This window comes from Peromyscus californicus, unplaced genomic scaffold (assembly GCF_007827085.1).
Source record: "Peromyscus californicus insignis strain IS unplaced genomic scaffold, ASM782708v3 Scaffold_3__1_contigs__length_106647218, whole genome shotgun sequence".
NCBI lineage: Eukaryota > Metazoa > Chordata > Mammalia > Rodentia > Cricetidae > Peromyscus > Peromyscus californicus.
The window spans coordinates 94,724,170-94,738,548 of record NW_026294551.1 but is presented as its reverse complement, the minus strand read 5'-3'; the positions used below and the strand labels follow the sequence as shown (position 1 = coordinate 94,738,548).

Below are 14,379 nucleotides of genomic sequence, written 5' to 3'. Positions count from 1 at the left end.
TCTATCTTCAGGGCTGACCTGGGTACAGGTAATGTTACGCAGGGATTGATCTCTGGTGTGGAGGGGGCAGGAAGCAGAAGAGAGCATTCTAGGCTAGGGGGCACATCCAACTGCACCCTGTACCTCTGTGGCAGCTCTGTCTGCCATTAGTTTCTGCTTGGTCCTGGTCCTGGCCCTGCCACCCAGACTCTGCACCTATAGGTGCCTAGGCTCCATGTGACCAAGTCTGACCAAGCATGCCCAACTTCTGAGATCCGGGCACCTTAGGCCTCCGTAAGAACCCCAGAGCCTCACCCTCTGGACCCCATCTTTCATTCCCGAGCAGCCCTTGGACCCAGCTCTCACCCTTGAAGCCTGGTGTCCTCTCTGATGACTGGGGCCAGGGGAGGGCCTGGGGGCTTAAAACACAGAGGAGGTGGAGGCCCGGGTAATTACCAAGGCCAAGGCGGAGCCGTGGCTGCACCTGAACAGCCTCAAACAAAGATGCTTTGAGCAGAACTTAGGAGGTGCAGGAAAAGGACACCAGGTGCTGAGAAGTGGGGTGGGGTGGGGGTTGGGGGAGCTGCGGTTAGGCCAGGAAGCTCCAGAAGATCCTTGGCAGCTCATCTCTAAACCCGATCCTGCTGCCTTGTGAAACCTGCTCGCTGGGGCTTCTGAGCTTCATTGTTCTGCTCAGTAATCCCAGCTCAAGCAGGCAGCCTGGCCCCACATGAAGCTCAGACCCCAGACCCACACCCTAGATCTCAGGCCTGCAGCTGACTCAGCACCAAACCCAACCTGGTCAGTCGTTTTTGGATCCCAGGTCTGGATGAGCTTGGAGTGAAGAATGACCAGTTCCAAATTGCTACACCACCTTACTTGGCCACAAGCAGCAGTATGTGGAATAGTGCATTCTTTGGTTTGGGGATGGCCAGGGTAAGAGCACCAGAACTGAGTTGACGCCAGTGCCATGCCTTCGGATCTACAAAACTATAAGATGAAAAATCTCTTTTCTTTAATAAGTTAACCTGCTTCTGGTATTTTGTTATAATCATGAAAAGCCAATGAAGCAAGGGGGCACATCCATTCCAAGAGAGTTTCCAGTGTGCAGAGCTGTGCTCTGTACAGAGCTGGCATTGAAGAGCTGGGAGTGAGGGGAAAGGTGGAGGGAGGGGAAAGGTGGAGGGAGGGGAAAGGTGGAGGGAGGGGAAAGGTGGAGGGAGGGGGAAGGTGGAGTGAGGGGAAAGGTGGAGTGAGGGGAAAGGTGGAGGGAGGGGAAAGGTAAGGCAGAGCAGGACAACAAGCTGGAAGCAAGACAGAGAAGAGGACCTTGCTATAGCCCAGATCCAGTGTTTGGATGGATATAGGAGGAAGCCAGCCTTTCAGACTTGGCTTCTTCTGTCCACAGCCAAAGACCAAACTTAAAACCTACCCTTGGGGTTTGAGAACGTGACTAAGCCGGTAGAGTGTTTCCGTGCAAACCGAGACCCTGTGCTTTAACTGCAGACGACATGAACGGAGTGTGGTGGCGCACACCTAGGAGTCCAGCACTTCAGAAATGGAGTCAGGAGGATCAGAAGTTCAAGATGACCCTTGGCTACATAGGTCAGCCTGGGATACATGGGATCCTGTCCCAAATATATAAAGCCCCCGCTTTCTGGGGCTTTATTTATTTATTTGTTGTGGGTGGATAACTCAGTGGTAGAGCCCTTGCTTATTTGAGACCCTGGATTTGACCCCCAGTACCAGAGAGAGAGAGAGAGAGAGAGAGAGAGAGAGAGAGAGAGAGAGAGAGGGAGAGAGAGAGAGAGAGGAAGAGAGAGGAAGAGAGAGGAAGAGAGGAGAGTGGGGAGGGGAGGGAGGAAGGGACAGAAGGTGGCGGTGGATCGGTTCATCGCATTGGCTCAGCTCTTCGGGGTTTGGCCTTGGCATGTCCTCCTTCCAGTGCTGAGCCCGTGGTGGAGTTATTCAACTCAGTTCCCCGCACGCCCCACTTTCCTCATCTATAAAACCAACCATTGGTTGTTGTGAAGATGACTGGGTGAACCACGCAGAGTGTAGCAGTGCCAGGCATGTGGCCAATTCTATAAAAGCGCAGGAAGAATGAAAGACAGGTGTGCCTATCCTCCTTGACCTTCTGGGACCTTCTGTTGCTCCAGGTTTGGCTGCCCCTAGAAGGTGAGTCAGCTCCTAATGCAGTGTCTGTGGCTGTGAGGAAGACTAAGGCCTAGTGCGCCTTAGAGCATATGGTCAGCTTTGGGGTGTCAGACCAAATTTTGCAAGTCAGGTGAGCAAGAAGTCTCTGAGAGTAGGCACCCGTCTGGCCCAGGGCCTGGAAGCTGTCATCTGGAGGGGCGGGGCAAGACTTGAGGACATGGAGAAATGGGACTCATGGAGCAAAATGAGTTCTTTCTGAGAATTTGGCTCAGTTCAGGGGAAAAGTCTGCCACTGGCTGAATGCTGGCTATCCCAACCTGAAACCCAACCCAGTGGAGGTACAGACTGTGTGCTAAGCCCATCTCCCCGTCAGACTCAGTCTCTACCAGTGAAAAGTAGCACATATGCTCACCTGTGCGACCTGGGCTTGCATTCCCCAATAAACCACACACAGCTAAGTCCTGATCCTAAGATGAGCTGAATGGGCCACGGTGAGAGCAGGCACCTGTGGTGCTGGTGTTGACGGGGTGCACTCGGGGGCACGTTATGGTTCTGCCCATCACTCTCCACCCCAGTCTTCTGAGGCTTCAGACAGCCTGGGGGCACAGCCATCTTTCTGTAAGTTATCTTTCGTGTTGCATTAACAGGAGAAGGTCTGAGGCAGGACAGAAAGACAGGGAAAATTAAAGAGATAAAGGAAGGAAAGGAGGTACTCTCCCCAGAGTCTGGTGACGTCTCTGGTCTGCTGAAGGGTCAAGAACACCACCAATTGGGCTGGAGAGGTGGCTCAGAGGTTAAGAGCACTGGCTGCTCTTCCAGAGGTCCTGAGTTCAATTCCCAGCAACCACATGGTGGCTCACGACCATCCGTAATAAGATCTGGTGCCCTCTTCTGGTGTGCAGGCAGAACAATGTATACATGGTAAATAACACACCAATTAAAATCTGTGCAAAGGTTGTTTATATAGAGACATCATACTCCTATTTTTTTTGGAGACCAGGTCTTACTGTGTCCCTGGCTGTCCTAACTCACCATGTAGAGCAAGATGGCCTTGAACTTATGGCAATCATCGGCCTGCTTCTGCCTCTGGAGTGCCAAGATTAAAGGCCTTGAGCCACCACATTTGGCCAATATTCCTTTTATATAGGGATATTTTAAATAGGAATGGTAGAATAGAAATGAACAGTGCGTAAGGTCTGGAGTTACAGACGGCTGTGAGCTGACATGGGAGTGATGGGGATTGAACCCAGGTCCTCAGGAAGAGCAGTCAGTGGCTCTTAACTGTTGAGTCATCTCTCCAGTCTTTTATTTAGTTTTTGAAAGAGAGGCAATTTCTCAGGCACCGAACACGCATATTATGCTGCACAGATAGGCATTTTGACAAAACACTAATACATATTAAAAAATAAGCTGGGTGGTGGTGGCACACTCCTTTAATCAGAGGCAGAGGAAGGCAAATCTCTGAGTTCAAGGTCAGCCTGGTCTACAGAGTGAGTTCCAGGGTGGCCAGGGCCACACAGAGAAACCCTGTCTCCAAAAGCCAAAACCAACCAAACAAATAAAATAATAATCAGAAAAGAGGCAAAAAAGGAGGAAGAAATTCTTTAGCAAATTTTTTGTAATTTCAGGAGCCACTCAAAATTACATATGGTTACTGCTCAGACACCTGCCGTGGCTCCCCTGAGGGTCCTGCCCCCACACCTGCCGTGGCTCCCCTGAGGATCCTGCACCCACATCTGCCGTGGCTTCCCTGAGGATCCTGCACCCACATCTGCCGTGGCTTCCCTGAGGGTCCTGCACCCACACTTGGCCGTGGCTTCCCTGAGGATCCTGCCCCCACATCTGCTGTGGCTTCCCCGAGGATCCTGCCCCCACATCTGCTGTGGCTTCCCTGAGGATCCTGCACCCACATCTGCTGTGGCTTCCCTGAGGATCCTGCACCCACACTTGGCCGGGGATCCTGCACCCACACTTGGCCGTGGCTTCCCCGAGGATCCTGCACCCACACTTGGCTGTGGCTTCCCTGAGGATCCTGCACCCACACTTGGCCGTGGCTTATCTTTTTCCTGAGCACTCTTTTTATTAACTCTTGTGATGGTTAGTTTTGTTTGTTGTTTTTGAGACAAGGTCTCTCTCTCTGTCTATAGCCCTGGCTGTCCCGGAACACACTAGACTTACAGAGAGCCTCTTGTCTCTGCCTCCCCAGCTCAGGGATTAAAGGCAGTATGTCACAAGCCTGTGTGACGGTTAGTTTAATTGGCAACTTCACACTCTGTAGAATCACTTCAGAAGGGACTTTCTCCCTTCCTTTTTTCCTCCCTTTCTTTTTTAGACAGGGTTTCTGTGTAGCCCTGGCTGTCCTAGAACTTGACTTGTAGACCAGGCTGGCCTTGAACTCAGAGATCCACCTGCCTTTGACTCCCAAGTGTTGGTATTAAAGGTGTGCACTACCTTGCTGGGGAAAGGAAATTTCAGAGAAGGATTGTTTAAATCAGGGTGGCAGGTCTGGAGGGGAATCATCTTGATTATGCTAATTGATGAAGGAAGACCTAGCCTAAGGTGGGTGGTGCCGTTTCCTGGGTCTGAGTTCTGGACTACAGCAACAGGAGAAAGAGGGCTGAGCGCTGGCAGGCAGAGCGCTGGCGGGCACGCGTGGGTTCGTTCTCTCGGTCTTGAGTGTGGATGTAACTGGCTGTTTCCGGTTCCCGCCCTGACTTCCCTGTAATGGGAGACTACAGCCTGGAACTGGGGGCCAAGTCAGTCTTCCCCTTAAGGCTGCTCTTGCAGGGTATCCTATCCCAGCCACAGACACGAAGCTCAGACACCCCGTGAATAGAGCTCTGTTAAACCTTAATAAACTCCTACTCTACTTCCAAGGGCTGTGCTAGTTGGCTTTTGTCAAGTTGACACAAACCTAGATGTATCTGGGAAGAAGGGATATTAATTGAGAAAATGCCTCCATAAGATTTGTCTAGGCTGCCGGGCGGTGGTGGCACACGCCTTTAATCCCAGCACTCGGGAGGCAGAGCCAGGCGGATCTCTGTGAGTTCGAGGCCAGCCTGGGCTACCAAGTGAGTTCCAGGAAAGGCGCAAAGCTACACAGAGAAACCCTGTCTCGAAAAACCAAAAAAAAAAAAAAAAAAAAGATTTGTCTAGGCATAGTGGTGCCTTTAATCCCAGCATCCGGGAGACAGAGGCAGGTAGGTGGATCTCTGAGTTGGAGGCCAGTCTGGTCTATAGAGGAGTTCCAGGATAGCCAGGGCCTGTCTTGAAAAGATTGGCTTGTACACAGTCTGGGGGTATTGTTTTGATTAATGGTTGATGTGGGAGGGTACAGCTCACTGTTTGGCAGTGCCATCCTTAGGCGGGTGGTCCTGGGTTTTATAAGAAAGCAGGCTGAGCAAGCCATGAGGAGCAAGCTTCCTCCATGGTCTCTGTTTCAGTTCCTGTCTCCATGTTCCTGCCTTGAGTTCCTGCCCTGACTTCCTTCAATGATGGAGTGTGACCTGAGAGTTGTAAGTTGAAATAAACCCTTTCCTCTCCAAGTTGCTTTTGATTGTGGGAGCTTTTTGTTGTTGTTGTTGGGGGATTTTTCAAGACAGGGTTCTCTGTGTAGCCCTGGCTGTCCTGGAACTTGACTGGCCTCAAACTCAGAGATGAGTCTCCCTCTGCCTCCCTAGTGCTGAGATCAAAGGCATGTGCCACACTGCTTGGTGGTGGCATTTTATCACAATAACAGAAGCTCTCCCTAGACGCTAGTCTGTCCTGAAATTCTGTTGTGCATATAGTCAGGAATCGCAGCTTCACACGAGCAGAGCTCCGGAGGAACTTTGCAGGCCCCTGCAGGCAGCAGTGCGGAGCTGGGTCTTCAGTCCACTCTACTGTCACTGACAGGTCTGCTGCCTGCAACCAAAGCCTAGACAAGCCATCATGGCTCCTGGGCTGGAATGCTCAAGGTGAACACAGGGAAGTGTCCAGAAAGTCACAAGGTCTTCATAATGTTCTACAAGGTGCCAACTCAGATACGCACAAGAGTTTATTGGCAAAGGAGACAAGAGCCTGGTCCAACAGGATGTCCCTACCCAATACTGAATGTCTTGGGGTTGGGAGGAGTGCAGTGGTGCTTTGGCCCCAAAGCTGCAGCTTCATTGGCTCAGGTGGGCCTCAGAAGCCAGGGAGCCCAGAGCAGAGTAAGGGGCAGCAGTAGCGGTGCCAGATCAGGTCTGCCTGCACTGTTGAGGATCATCATGGTCTGGATCCAGCTGTAGTGCTGACTCACGTTGGTGTAGAGGCCAGGCAGGTTGGGCCGCCCACAGCCTATTCCCCAGCTCACGATTCCAATCTGATACCAGAGACCGTCCATGATGCAGACCAAGGGTCCTCCTGAGTCACCCTGAGGAGCAGTATGGGTAAGCCTGAGAGCTGGTAAGTGGGGCTGGGGAAGAGGCCCCGGGGACAGGGGACACTGTGGGGTACAAGATTGGGTGAGGATCCTACTTCTCTCCCTGGCAACAACAGAGCCTCAGCCACTTCATCAGGAAAGTGGAGCCATGGTTTCTACCTCTGAGGGTCAGGGATGAAGAAAAACATTATAAATGGAAAATGAGAGGCATGTTTTTCGGCTGGGCAATTAAAGGCTATAAGTGATTTCGCATGGTCGAAACCCTGAGGACAGGTTGATGGTACACATGGAGAGAGCCCCCAGGCTTTGGGTGAGGAGGCATGGGCTTCCTCGAGGGGTAGGCATACTCACACTGCAGGTGTCTGCACTGCCATCCTCAGTACCCGCACAAAACATGTCACTGCTGATAAAGTGGTGGAGAGAAGTAATCTTGAACAGTTCGTGGCACCTGCTGCTGTTTAGGATGGTGACCTGCACTTCTCGGAGGTGGTAGGGTGGTGGCAGCGGTTCTGGGTGTTAGGACAGAGACAGAGCACCGTCTTAGGGTCTCCTCTATGCTCTAAGGCAGGAGCAGGAGGGAGGGCACACCTACGTGATGGTGGTGCCCCCTGCTGATCACCCCCCGGACAATCCAGTGTGACAGAAAGAGCCGAAGAGCCGGTGGGTAGATAGGTAGATAAGCAGAAGCTTCCTGAGTCCCAGTCCCTCTATTTCTGCACCGGAAGGACTGGCTCCTGAGTGTTCCAGTGGAGAGATTCCTTTGCCCAGGCACAGGGAGAGACGGATGCTGAGATAGTTTGGGGATACAGGATCCAAGATGGAAATCCCCAAATTCACAGGCATAGTGTCGCACGCTTAGGATCCCAGCACTGAGGTGACAGGATTGTGAGTTTCAGGCCAGCCTAGACTACAAAGCAAAACACTGTCTTAAAAATATTCCCAGGGTTGGGGCTGGAAAGCTTTTAAGAGCACTCACTGCTCTTGCAGAGGACCCAGATTCAGTTCCCAGAACCCACATGGAGACTCACAGCTACCTGGAACTCTATTTCCAGGGGATCTGGTATCTTCTGACCTCTGTGGGCTCCTACATGCGTATGGTGCACACATATATACACACTCAGGTACACACACATACACATAAAATAAATGCTTACGGAGTATCCGAGGGCCAATAGGATAGCTCATGGATAAAAGCACTCACAGTGCAAGACTGACAACCTTAGTTCAGTCCCCACAGAAGCGTGATCACTTGTGTTCAGGTCACAGAACCCATGTGAATGCTGGACGTGGAGCTGAGCATCCATAATCTCAGCATCCCTACTTCAAGACGGGAGGCAGAGACAGGAGAATTGCCCAGAAATGCATGGGCCAGCCAGCCTTGGGTACACCTTGCTACAGTAGAAACAAGAAAAATAATCTGGGTGGTGGCAGCATACACCTTTAATCCCAGCACTTAGGAGGTAGAGGCAGGCAGATCTCTGAGTCTGAGGCCAGTCTGGTCTATAGAGTGAGTTCCAGGACAGCCAGGGCTACACAGACCTAAAGTTGGTTTGTTTTTCAGAAACTATGGAGGCTTCCACATACCCCCCCCAAAAAAACAATAATTGGGTGTGTTATAGCATGCTTGTAATCCCAGCACTCAATAGGGATCAGGTCGGAGGATCAGAAGTTCAAAGCCATTCTCAGGTAGTATGTAAAAAGTTTAGGATCCACTTGGGCTATTCGAGACCCTACCTCAGAAACAAAACAAGAAAGAAAAAGATTAACATGCCACAACATTTATAAGAAACAGCAAAAGCAGTTCCAGGAAGAAACTGATAGCTACCACTGCTGACGTTAATGAAGAGGGAAGCCACAAACCAACAACTTCTCTTTATAGCTAAGGAAATAGAATAGAGGAGCAAATTAAACCCAGAGCTGGCAGGCCGGGTCCTGGTGGTGCATGCCTTTAATCCCAGCACTAGGGAGGCAGAGGCAGGCAGATGTCTGAGTTCAAGGCCAGCCTGGTCTACAGAGCGAGTTCCAGAACAGCCAGGGCTTTGTAGAGACCCTGTCTCAATAGATAAATAAATAATGAAAAAAGAAATGAATGCACGTGCACCCGAGCCCATCAGTGCAGGAAGGGCTTCCATCCATGAGCAGGCACAAGGTCCCATCAGACGTGAGGGCTCTGAACAGGAAAGTCAACACAGCAGAGACACACACTAACAGAAGGAAGAAAAAACAGTCTCCATCCGTGCAGAGGAAGCATTTGACCCAATTCTACACTCTTTCACAGAACAAAATCAGAATTCAATAGCCAGGCATGGCAACGTGGGTCTGTAATCCCAGTGCTGGGGAGACGGAGACAGAGGGTCTCTCTGGTTCATAGGAAGCTGGTCTAGCAGAACTGGCAAGGTTCGGGTTCAGCAGGAGACCCTGACTCAAACAAACAAACAAACAAACAAACAAACAAAACCAACCAGATTTGGTGCCATCAAGACAGCTTATCTGGGAAGGTGTTTACTGCTGAACCTGGGGCCTCAAGTTCTGTCCCCAGGGCCCACACGGTGACAGGAGAGAACTGATTCCTGCTACTTGTCCTCTGACATCACGTGCATGCTGTTGTATGCATGTGCCCCTGGCCCAAATAAGTAAATTTAACAATGTATATGTTTTTAATGTATGTACCCTTTATATATATATGCATAAAATATGTATGCAAAAAAACCTAAGGTGGCCAGGTGGTGGTGGTGCACACCCTTAATCCCAGCACTAGGGAGGCAGAGCCAGGCTCTGTGAGTTCGAGGCCAGCCTGGTCTGCAGAGCGAGATCCAGGACAGGCATCAAAACAACACAGGAAACCGTGTCTCAAAAAACCAAAAAACAGCAACAACAAACAACAACAACAACAACAACAACAACAAAACCCTGAGGTGAAGAGCAATTGAGGAAGACACTCAATTTTGACCTCTAGCCTCTGTACACATGTGCGTGCACACTTGTATGCTCACAGATCTGCACATACATATGAAGATGCATCCCCCCTTCCCCCCGAAGAAATACAAAATTCAGTGCTCTTTTGTGATAATAGTACTAAGCAAGCCAGGATCCAAAGGAAACCCACCTCCACAAAGCCACAGCTAAATCGTGCTCAAAGTGAAAGACAGCACGCTTTCCCCCCAAAGTCATGATGAGGTGGGGATGCCTCCTTTCTGTGCTCTATACCCTGGAAGTTTCAGCCACAGCAATTAGGTAAGAAAGAGAAGCAGGGGCCGGTGAGATGGCTCAGTGGGCAAAGGCAAAGCCTGATGACCCAAGTTCAATCCCCAGGACCCACTTAATAGAAGAGTACCAACTCTTTTGTAAGTTGCTCTGTCTCTGTCTCTGTCTCTGTCTCTCTCTCTCTCACACACACACACACACACACACACACACACACACACACACACACCACACACACACCACACCACACAATACACATAATACATATATATACACAACACACATGCACACACATACAACACATATATAACACACACACAGAGTAAACGACATAGTTCTTTTTAAAGAAAGAAATAAAAGCATTCAAGTTCTTTTTAAAGAAAGAAAGAAAGCCGAGCGGTGGTGGCGCACGCCTTTAATCCCAGCACTCGGGAGGCAGAGGCAGGTAGATCTCTGTGAGTTCGAGGCCAGCCTGGTCTACAAAGTAAGTTCCAGGAAAGGCGCAAAGCTACACAGAGAAACCCTGTCTTGAAAAACCAAAAAAAAAAAAAAAGAAAAAGAAAAAGAAAGAGAAAAGGATGACTCTTGAAGACGGGGTGGTATGTGAAAGAAGCCAGACTCACAGGACCACAAACTGTACTCCCTCTATGGGCAGTATCTGAAAATGATGACTGCATGCTCAGAAAGCTGGGTTGTGGTTGTCAGGGGCTGTCGGGAGGGGATAATGAGGAGTAAAAGCTGGGTGGGAGATCTCTGGCTGAACAGGATTGTGAGCACACTAAATGGGGTATTTTCTTTAGGTGGTTCTTCAATGGTATGTGAATTAGAATTTAAAGAGAAGCAGTACCCACAAATGCCACATGGGGGCGACATTGGAGACACTAATTACTTGAAAGAAATCCAGCAGAAAAGGCCATCTTCTCTGATTGTATTCCAGAGCCGGCAAATCCAAAGAGACAGAAAGCAGGTCTGGGCTGCCAGGGACTACAGAATCCAGGGGAATGAGGAGACTGAAAGAAATGACGGAGGGGTATGAGGTTTCCCATTTTGGTTTTGAGATAAGGCTGCATGTAGTCCTGTAGTACAGGCTGGTCTCAAGCTTGCTGTGCAGTCCAGGATATGGAGTCAAGGACAGACTTGAACTCCTGACCTTCCTGCCCTCAATCTACACCACCATGTCTGCTGAGGCTTGTTTTGTTTTGTTTTGAGACAGGGTTGGTTTGTGTAGCCTTGGATGTCCTAGAACTAGTTCTCTAGACCAGGCTGGCAGGCTTTCTTTTTGAAATGATGAAAATGTTGTAATGAGAAGTGGTGGACAGTCTATGGCCTTACCACTCTGAATATGCCTGATCTTGGGAGCTAACGTGTTGAAGGGTCACCTAGGTAGGACTTGGATTGGTGACAGTGTCACAGCTTTGTGACTGCACTACTGACCACTGAACTACACTTTAGCACTGTGCACGTCCATATTTTGGAGTTGTAAAGTAAATCTCAATGTAAAGGAGACTTTCCCCAGAAGGCCTTGAGCACCCATCCTGGCTGGCTGAGGAGTGCGGCCCGCCTAAGCGCCCCTCTCCTGCATATCTATCTGGCCACTGGATCACACCATCCCTAGAAGAGGAGGGAGCTCCCGGTAGGTGGGAACAAGGAGAGAAGCTGAGACAGGTGAGCGAGCAGGCAGGCAGGAGACCTGCAGATCTCCAGAGGCCAGAGTTTGGGCCTTCTGTGGTTAAAACAAGGAACAAAGAGAGCCCACCCACATGCCCGCCCCTTCTGTCCCTAGCCTCACTCATGGTCTCCTCAAGGACTCCCCAGCCGGTCACCCAGCAGCTGGGCCAGTGCTGGAACATGAAGGTGGAGGGCTGGACACAGACGGGCTGGATGTCCTCGTTATAGGTGACTGAGGAGGCCAGCCTCAGCAGGGCCAGGTCGTGAAACTTCATTGTGTCTTTGTAGTTTACAATGATGTCCTTTACCCTGTACCGGTCAGAATAGGCCTTCCTGTTCCAGAGAGAAGGCTTGGAAGTGAGCTGCCCAAGCTGGACTCTCCACTTTCCTGGATCAAGGTGCCTAGCAGGGAAGAAGAAAGTAATCAGAACCCTCTGGAGGGAGGGATGCTGGCCACCTGAGCCCACTGGACCCCTGTATGAGGTGACACCATGGGGCTAATACTACTTATTTGCTCATCCTTAGTCATTACCAAATCTTTTGGGTCAAAGGACCTCTTGTAGGAACAGAGCCTAGATAGGCCATAACCAGATTCCCTGCTCCTGGACACTGAGAGGAACAGGAAGACCACTGCCCCCACTGGTCTCATCACTTCCTAAGGACACTTCCTGTGCAATCCAAAGACGACTCAAAAGATGGAGGGGCTGCTGTGGGGCCTGGACACAATAAACATCTGGTATGGGGCTGAGGATGTAACTCAGCTGACAGAGTGCACTCCCTGAGCACGAGGGAATCCCAGGATTTGATCTCCGCATTGTACAGACCAGCACGGTGCTGCATGCCCGTAATCCCAGCATGCCGGGAGGTAGAGGCAAGAGAATGAATCATCCTCGGCTATATATAAAGTTCAAGGCCAACCTGGGCTCTAACACCTCAAAACTAACCAGTCAACCTTGGCGTGGGCCTAACATCTGCCTCCTTCCTCCTCCAAGGGGAGGAGGAAGGAGGCTGCATCTTCCTGCAAACGAATATACCCATACCCACACGGGAATGTTTCAGTAAACACCCTGGAAGAGTCAGAACAGCGTTCCCCACAGGGGGCAATGAGGAAGGTTAGTTGACTGTGACCAGCTGCTGCTCAACTTGGCGCTCAGGATATCAGGAGGCTAGTTCAAGATCACTGCCCTAGGGGGCTCCTGCCATCCCAGACTCACTTTACGACGCAGTGTGCGGCAGTGAGCACCCATCGGTGGCTGAGAAGGCTCCCTCCACAGCGGTGGGACTTCTTCCAGCGCAGGCTGGCTTGCCACGGCCAGCGCCCTTGCACGGATTCTGTCCCGCCCACTATCAGAGACTGGATGTCATTCCGGCGGCCACAGGGCACTGGGTCAGACAAACGAGATACCTGGCTGAGCTGCCGAGGCAGGCCCATGGCGTCCCCAAGGTACCCATGTGGGGAAGGGGCTGGGGAGAACCACGTAACCACACCCCCCCTTCCTCCAATGTCCGGAGATGCCGCTGGAACCCTTCCCTCGTGGTTGGCAGAACCCCCAGCCCTCCACAGTGCCCACCAGTCACCTGAGAGGAGCTTGTTCGTGGTGTTCTTGAGACCTGTGGGAGAGGAGTGGAAAAGATGAGGCGACCTCTGTATGCTCAGCCTCTGTAGGTGTTCCTCAACAGGGATGACGTTTCCTCACCTGACGCCTGGCTTTCTTCACGCGATCCTGGGTGGAGGTGAGAAGGTGAGTTTCAATGGACCTCCGCGTTCCCCATGCTCCCCCATTATCCCCAGTCCGGGTGGATGCATCTCCTTAGCTCACCAGACTTCCCCAGCACCACGCACACCAGCAGCACCATCACCAGCGGCATGGGGCCCTGCAAACCCATGGCTGCCTCTCTGCAGCCGGGAGCCGAAAGCTTCGCTTCCTGCCGCTCCGGGCTCAGTGGCGCCCCCTAGGGGGAGAAGCAGCAGAGTGAGAGCCTTGCTTGGCCACCTACTCCCAGCTTGACCCCCTGACAGGTCCCATAACACTCTTTCATGTGGTGCCTCAGCCAGTGAACCACAACCATCCATTTCTTGTCTGAGCCCAGGTGCTGGATGCCTCCTCTCGTACTGACAGCTTTCTCTAGGACCAAGGCACTGGCTCTTAGCCAGCAACCCTAGGAAAGCTCACAAGCAGGCCTCAGGGTACACTGGCTTGGAGCCTAGCAATGTGTTACGTGTTGTTAGAAGTGGTGTTTTTTTGCTGGATGCACTCAACAAAGGCTGGCCCTATTTGAGCATAGACAGGGCTTAGAACCCTGTACTTGGCCAGCAGCCACGCAGTGTGCCCTACACACTACATGGAGACCGCCAGAAACTCTTCTGGTGTAGGGACGTGGCAGGGCCAACATAACCGTGCTGGCTCATCAGTTATCAGCTTTGAATGCCCAGCCAGCCAGCTGGACATCCATACCAAAACCCTCTGGCTCTATAGAACTCAGAGGACTCACTATGTTCATAGTCAAGGTTTGTACAATAAAGGACGTTTGCCACAATCAGGCATATGCTTCCACACGAAGTTAACCCGGTACTGCACAGCCACCAAGAGCGAAGACCTGTCCATGGGAGAATCGCGCATGCACCAGAAGGACCTATTGAGGCTGAAGGGAGGCCTGGAGATGTCACTCAGAAGTAAAATACTTGCTTAGCTATGCCAGGGTCCTGGGTTTGGTCTCTAGCACTGTGGGCAGAAGCAGATAACTGTGGTAGTTAATTTCAGTGGTTAGCTTGGCAGGATCTGGAATCGAGAATCACATGGGAGAGGAGTCTCAGTTACTGAGATCAGGTTGGCCCGGGGGCATGCCTGTGAGGGATTTCTCAGTCGGGTTAACTGAAGTGGGAAGGCCTTCTGTCGTAGTTTGCTTTCTGTTGCTGTGATAAACACCATGACCAAACGCAATCTGGGGAGGAAAGGGTTTATATGGCT

General features: G+C 51.2%; 1 protein-coding gene across 1 annotated transcript; it reads right to left on the bottom strand.

Moving 5' to 3' along the window:
* Positions 1-6,087: 6,087 nt before the first annotated feature.
* Positions 6,088-13,332, bottom strand: LOC128121885 (serine protease 41-like). Its single transcript, XM_052756949.1, has 7 exons — positions 13,231-13,332; positions 13,108-13,134; positions 12,989-13,021; positions 12,625-12,793; positions 11,532-11,812; positions 6,890-7,047; positions 6,088-6,529 (listed from the first exon to the last, which is right to left on the bottom strand). Exons 1-7 carry the CDS (start codon positions 13,295-13,297, stop codon positions 6,290-6,292), a joined length of 975 nt encoding a protein of 324 aa, XP_052612909.1. The 5' UTR covers positions 13,298-13,332; the 3' UTR covers positions 6,088-6,289.
* Positions 13,333-14,379: the final 1,047 nt, after the last annotated feature.

Excerpts from the sequence above, each read along its gene's own strand:
- LOC128121885 (XM_052756949.1), bottom strand. The coding sequence starts at position 13,297 with ATGGGTTTGCAGGGCCCCATGCCGCTGGTGATGGTGCTGCTGGTGTGC. Across the intron at positions 13,135-13,230 it reads CGTGGTGCTGGGGAAGTCTG|GATCGCGTGAAGAAAGCCAG; the intron begins GTGAGCTAAGGA and ends ACCTCCACCCAG. Across the intron at positions 6,530-6,889 it reads GCAGTGCAGACACCTGCAGT|GGTGACTCAGGAGGACCCTT; the intron begins GTGAGTATGCCT and ends ACTGCTCCTCAG.